General features: G+C 39.4%; 1 protein-coding gene and 1 long non-coding RNA gene across 9 annotated transcripts in view; one reads left to right on the forward strand and one right to left on the reverse strand.

The window, feature by feature from the left end:
• The window catches only part of BACH1 (BTB domain and CNC homolog 1), a 78,642-nt gene extending 73,195 nt beyond the window's left edge, over positions 1–5,447 (forward strand). For 5 of the 8 annotated variants that reach the window (XM_082460425.1, XM_082460422.1, XM_082460423.1 and 2 more), the window contains one exon: positions 1,731–5,447. In XM_082460425.1, coding sequence (XP_082316551.1) covers positions 1,731–2,186 — 456 coding nt within the window. In that variant the 3' untranslated portion in view covers positions 2,187–5,447. The remainder of the gene's footprint in view (positions 1–1,730) is intronic. The other 3 variants (XM_082460427.1, XM_082460426.1, XM_082460428.1) reach the window with 3 other exon arrangements.
• The window catches only part of LOC309660202, a 35,532-nt gene continuing 33,204 nt past the window's right edge, over positions 4,726–7,053 (reverse strand). Inside the window, exon 2 of the long non-coding RNA XR_014263265.1 lies at positions 4,726–7,017. This is a non-coding gene — a long non-coding RNA (uncharacterized lncRNA). The remainder of the gene's footprint in view (positions 7,018–7,053) is intronic.

Consider the following 7,053-nt stretch of genomic DNA (forward strand, 5'->3'; position numbering starts at 1 on the left):
CTTAACTTTGATAGAGGAGTCAATGGCTGATATTGTTATGACTAAGTAAAAAGGTTTCTTATTTTCTTCTGGAAGCTTTGTTTCCATCCTCATTTGGATTGGCTTCTGAAGGGCCATAAAGAGAAGTGGGTGCTGATTGCTTTCTTTCTCTGGTCAGGTGGTAGGCACTGTTCTCTCCCTGTAGGCACCAGCAGACTCGTTTTATCAGAAGGCTACAACTGACAAACCTTCTGTAAGAAAAAATGTACTTCCTGAACATTGATCTTGCTTTTAATTATTTTATATATATATATATATATATATATATATTTTTATTCTTGGCGTCTACCTATTTTTTCAAACCACAACAAATTGGAGAATACCTTGCAATATAAAAATTTAGTGTTTTGTATTCATTGCAGATTTTCTCAAAATATTAGATGGCCTTGAAATATTTAAAAACTAACTACCAATAGTTGGAGTCACACACAGTTTTGTAGAAAAACTTTTACATAAAACCGCAACAGTACTTTTGTGCAAGCCTTTTAGCCATTTTTGTCCCAGAAAAGCATCTATTTAAAGGTTGGCCATTGTGGATGATTACTATGAAATAACCTGTCTAAATGTTAACTGGCAACATTTAACAGCCCAGCTCTCTTGAAGCTGCCAATGAGCAGGAGGCCAAGAGAGTTGTCATAAATTTCACAAGAGAACTCTTTGACCCTCTATCAATATTTATTTACTCTTACTCTATAAACAGCTTGATTATTTGGTTTTCTAGCTCATACTAGATTAGGAGCAATGCAGTGGTAGAGTAGGAAGGATGAGGTGGGGCAATGATAGAAAAAAGACACACCGTCAGCAGCAGCTAGTGATGGCGGACAGAAAGGCCGGAACCAGGAAAACTTGAACAGAATTCCATGGTAGACTTTCCTGTAGGGATAAACATTTAAATGAAAATAATAACAGCACCAGTAGTAATAATAATTAACAAACACAAGTCCCCCTCCCCTTCTCCCTTCTTCACACTTTAGTAACTCACCCACTAGCTTTCTGACTCTGGGCATATTAAACTCTGAATCCCATCTGTAAAATGGGTTTGATATTACTGAAATCAACAGAGTCATTGTGAGGATTACGTAGCTGAGGTTACACATTTCAAAACATTTAGCACAATATCTGGCACAAAGTAAATGCCCAACTGATGTCAGTCATGACTAGAATCTTGCAGGAGTTCTGATCACTGTGCTTGTACTTTTTTTTGGTGCATTCCATCCAGAAAGTTCACACTCATTTACTTGCAATCCACAAATCCAAAAAGCTCAGAAAATCATGTAAGTTCATCACAAACTATTTTGGCCACAAAACTGACACAAGCTGACAGGGTAGGTCGAGTCTTTATTTAACCTACTTTGCGCATGGATACTTTCATGTGTTTTATTTAGAAATGTGAAGACGTTTGATAGTGGGGTGCTACCTCAGACCCTGCTGGAGGAATTATGTGTGCAGCTGTATTTTCTTTCTAAAATCTGAAAAATTCTGAATCCCAAGATACATGTAGGCCTAAGAGTTTGGGATGGGGACTTATGGACCTGAGGTATTAAATATATTTTTGAATTGAATTGACAGGAAAAATTCCACATGACCTTATATAATGAGAAGACACTGTGGGTATGAATGTTTGCTCACCTTAGGAATGTTGATTGAGCTCATAAACACAATTCACTGTATTCTCTTTCTCACCCTCACAGCAAAACGAAAAGGAGAGCTTGTTGAAGGAAAGGGATCACATTTTGTCCACTCTGGGCGAGACAAAGCAGAACCTAACTGGACTTTGCCAGCAAGTCTGTAAAGAAGCAGCTCTAAGTCAAGAACAAATACAGATACTCGCCAAGTACTCGGCCTCCGATTGCCCACTTTCCTTTTTAATTTCTGAGAAAGGAAAGAGTACTGCTGATGGTGAGCTCACGTTACCATCGATTTTGAGTTTGCCTGAAGGGCCTGCAGCTGGGCCGCCTGCTGGGGAGCAGAGCCCTCGCTATCCCAGTGCCAAGGGTGGTGAGGCGGGTGGTGCCTGGGGCCCGGAGTCCCGGGCAGCTGCCAGCGCCCCCTCGGAGCAGGCCGGGCCCGGGGAGCAGTGTCGCCAGAGTGGTGGCATCTCGGATTTCTGTCAGCAGATGACCGACAAATGTACTACTGATGAGTAAACTTGCTTCCACTTCCTTCAGACCGTCTCATTTTCTACTGAAGTTCTGACATTGTCTTGAAAGCCTGACATAGCCGTAGCCATCTGTCTCTTAACAATATCGTTTTTCTCCCCTTGTAGTTTGCCGTTAAGGGAATTCCTCTGAAGTCAACCCTTGACTTTTCCTTGATTTCCACAGGAAATGCAGAAATGACTTGTCTCCTGGATACCGAAAAATCATATGTGGAAATGTAGTAAGGCTTTGAAAACTCACATGTTTTAAAGAATAATAACTGTTAGTAATGACTCTTCCCAGTATTAAAAATGAATAAGAAAATGAAAACTGTAGCATATCAAACAACATTTAAACACCTTGAAACGTCGGCAGATAGTTCTTACTATCAAGAAGTAGCCTGCAAAAGTTTAATAATCTGACCTTCTTACAACATACTGGTTTAAAAGAAAATTTCTCCCCAAGTATGCTGATAAGGTTCAGTTCTACTGAGAAGTAGGGTGTCAGCTCCTTGGGAATATTGGTGTAGAACTGCAGTGTGAAAACATGACGTAATCGTCTTGCCTGAATCCTGGCACTTTGCTCTTCAGCTCCTGGTAAAACCGGGGATTGGCTGGCCTGCACTGTGAGTCCTGAATAGTTAGGAAGCGGGCAAGCGGTGGGCTAAGGCAGAGGCTTCTGCTCCTCCTCGGTGTCGACTCTCAAAGAGTTCTGGCTGCGTCAGCGGTAGATAAGCGTCATTTCCCTCTTTTCTTTTTTCTCTTCAGTCTCTTCCACATCTGAGTCCATCATGATCTTTCTGTTTCCTGACGTTCTTGTCACTTTGGAAGAAGAAATGAGACTCAGGATACAGTGGCATGAGCTCACGTGTTGGGAGCATTGTCTTAGCCTCCCTAGAATCTTGGAGAGCTCCCCAGGTACAAGGCTGTCGGCCTGCCCACCATAAGTCACCCATGCAAGGAAACCAGATATCGTGGGGTAAGAAGATTGCCTACATTGATCAGGAGTGGCAGTTCATTTTCCATCCTATTTTTTGAAGCCCTGTGGTTTCTTTGTAAAAAGCATTATGGTAGATAAAAATGTATCTGCAACAGCCGTGCAGGTTTGTGAAATAGGATGAAACTTGATCTTGTTCCATGGTGGGTTTGAATTTGGAAGCCAGATTTAATCTTGTTCTCTTCCCCAAATCTAGTATATAAGGGCACACAAATCATTTTGGACTTGGGCATTTTAAAATCAGTCTTTGTGTTTATTCAATCCTGTTTTACAATAGTGTTTTCATAATCTGAGCCCCTACCCCATAACATTTTACTGTGGTTCTTAGCCATTCTGCTGTTGTAGGCTTGTTTGGGAGTCAAACGAAAGCTATGGACCTCTCAATGACGAAAACAAAATTTCATAGTCACATTCACAGAAACATTTGCAGAATCCAGTTTGAAAGGGTACAGAGAGTGATTTTTAGTGTTTGGATTAGAAAGTACTTCATTTCACCAAGATGAGACACCTGAGAGGAGACTTTTGTAGATTGCATCCTGAGTCTAGTGAAGGGCTTGTGTAGCTGATGTGGGAGACGGCCATGTGCCGTGTAGGAATGGGTCGCAAGCCAGTAGGCCTCTGCTGTGAGGGGATGTGGGGACCAGACTTAATATTTCAGAGCAATTTGTCAAATGTTACCCTTTTTCATGGGGGCGGGTGGCGTTGGGAAGATACTGCTAGTATCTTCATTGGTTTGTGCGTTATCTCTGTTATCAGCTTAGTTGTAAGAGAAAACTGGTTGGGCTTGTTTATTTTCTAGAGGCTTTTATAAGTACACTCAGTTTGTCAGGGAGAATGATAATTCAATGGTAATGTATCCCGTGCTACAAAAGAATGATGTGTGTACGTGTTTGTGTGTATATATATATATATATATATATATATATATATATATATACCCCCATGTAGCTATTTCTTTGATACTTGTAATTTTAAATTTTAACTTCAAAATATACAATAATATAAAACCTTTTCTGGTTTACAAAATGCAAAATCTTATACAAGCCAATGGACTCCTTGATTTCCTACCTCAGTGTACACTCAACTGTTTGTCACATCAGTTTGTGTATGTGCAAATGTCAATCTTTTGCTTTAATTGCTACTGTAAATAACTGCTTTGAAAGATTACTTTCTATTTTATGATAAACCTAGTTGTCTCCAGAGTTTAAATACGATCTTTAAGGCACTTGGTTTAAATTTCTCTCTACATATAAACAGTTTAGCATTAAGGGTTTATTTTAATGATATTCTGATTATTGGCCAAGTGTAATGTTTCGTAAAATATAGCATTACTTTTAATAGCCAGCATGTAATACAAGTAACTACACTACCTCATACCTATATGATTTTCAAGTTGTAATCCAGAGGGACAGATAGATAAAAAATTTTTTTATCTTTGTCTTTTGGCCATAAAGTGGGGAAGTTTTTATATATTGCATAGCATTACACATTTATGCCTATTTTAACATTAACTTCTAAAGAAGTTTTTCTAAGAAAATTTGTGTTAAGTTGATTCTTTTTTTTTTTTTGAGGCTGCCGAAGACAAATGACAGGATTATGTGTATACAGTGTATATCTTTTCCTTCATGCAGAATTTTGGCAAGGTGTTTTTCAGTTTGTATATTGCATATTTACATGATCATTGTTCCTTATTTTATGAGTTAGCCTTCTCACTGCTTGATGATTTTTAAAAAGCTGTTAGGTCTAACTTGATAAAATAACCATACCTTAAAATTTTTTTTATTATTTGAATCCTGCAGCTATAGCGAATAATTTGTCATTAAATTGTTAAATTCAAAACAAATATGGATATAAATCTAAGTTCTCCGTCTGTACATTTTATAACATAATTTACTATAGCTTAATGCTTAACTAATTTAAAATAAGGAATCAAATATATTTGGTGCAGTAGACGATACAGGTTGCATGTGGACACTCAGCCACGTTAACAACTTGGAAAAAAAATCAAAAAATGGCAATGTTATAATGAATTCTCAGGTGAACTTTTTTCAGTTATGAAACATCTATTTTGAATTTGTAAATATTTTAACTGTTTTATTAAGGCATGTAATAAACTATTCTTTGAAACTTGTTGGGCAGAATGAAATTTTAAAGCCGTAATGGTAAAGATGGCATACTGATTGTAAAATAAACAGAAATAATAACGGCTATTGATTTTTTTGTATCTTTCATAATATAATTTTCTAACAATGCAATAAAACCACTAAATTAATATATCCATATCTGTTAAGATCATGTTTCATTAAAAGTGAACTTTCATAGTATTTAATTTACATTTTCTTCCTAATGTGCTTATCCAAATGTAGCAAAGCTAGAAATGTTAGATGTTGGTAATAAAATGACAGTTCAATAAAATTCTCTAAAATTGCTTCTGATTGACTAGAGTTGTACATTCCATTTCCATTTTTTCATCTCTCATATGAGTTTACTAATTTTGGTCTTTTGATCAATAAACAGTATGACTCTGGCATTTGTATGAGAGAGTCTTTCATTAGTTGATTATCATGCCTGAAAAGAAAGTTCCCAGCAGCCGGGTGTTCAAGGAAGCACAGATTTTAGCCTTGCTTCTGATTTAATTTTAGTCTTTGGCTAGAGCTGTAGGGTTTTTTAAGGGGTAGTATCTCTTTCAGTCCTCAGTTTTAAAAAATTTATCTGTAGAGTCAATTCTACCATGTTACATTCAACTTCTAACCAGGCCCTTGTAATCAAGCTTCGAGCAGCTGCCCAGAGCTATCTGCATCCAGATCAGGGTCTTCTGATCCAATAACTGTGAGTCTCAACTGGGGGTGATATTGCATCCTGTGTGGAGGCTTAATTTTGGCTTTATGCATTGATCGTTTCTGGGGGAGAGCCTTAACCATTGCATAATGCCTTCATTTACATTTCCCCTTCCAATGGTATTTCTGGCACCCAGGACGGATTGAGTGAGGGCTCCCTCTAGGGGCTCCAGGGCCGCACTCCTGTGTGAACAAGCATTTTCAGGCCTGAGCCTCAGTGATGTGTAGGCTGCCCCTTGCAAAGCAATGTTTAGACCTAAGAAAGCTGCCTCCCAGGGATATTTTTTCCTTTACGTGGACTTAAGCAATCCAGAGGCAACTAAAGACAAGCCACGTGGATCCAAAGCTGGTCCCTCTGCATTCCCTCCTTGGGCCTGCATGCAGAATGGAATTTGGGTCAGTAAGTGCAGTGTTGGTGACACTGGCCTGGCACTACCAGTTAAAAGTTAGAACCTTACCAGTACTCTCTAGGGCACTGGGACCCAGATGCCTTGAAAAAAGCAGGAAAGCAACACACAATTCTTCTCAGTTCTGCCTAACAGCGCTGTGAAGTCCTTTTTCCTGGAAACTCAGCAGTGGTGCCTTGAGGCTACCTGCCTGGGCTGAAGGCTGGCTGCTGCTGGGCTTTTGCTTGTAAGGCTGCAGTGCTGCTGCTGTTTGGAGAGGAACCCACAGGCCTGCTGCCTGCAAGTTCATTTATGCCACATTGCACCCATTTCCCAAGGCCTCTTGCAGTCCACCAGAGTGTGTGTGCGAGGGTGTTTCTGCCAACCGAATTTAAGTTCATAGGCAGTAGATTCTGGCAAGTGGGCATTGACTGGAATCGGGAAAACTGATGCAAGGAATCTGCGGGCCGCTGAGTGTCTACCACGGCCTTTGGGTACACTGGGTTCTGTGTTCTGGGCATGTGACTTTTCCTGGGATAACTGCTCTGATGGTTGGATGTTGGCTCGTTTTCAAACCAGGTGGCATAAGTACTGTGATAATATTGTGTGTATCCTTATTAACTGAGTCACTTTAGACTCTTGGCATGGAGCCATTAC

Source organism: Balaenoptera physalus (assembly GCF_965194825.1).
Source record: "Balaenoptera physalus genome assembly, chromosome: 4".
NCBI classification, from domain to species: domain Eukaryota; kingdom Metazoa; phylum Chordata; class Mammalia; order Artiodactyla; family Balaenopteridae; genus Balaenoptera; species Balaenoptera physalus.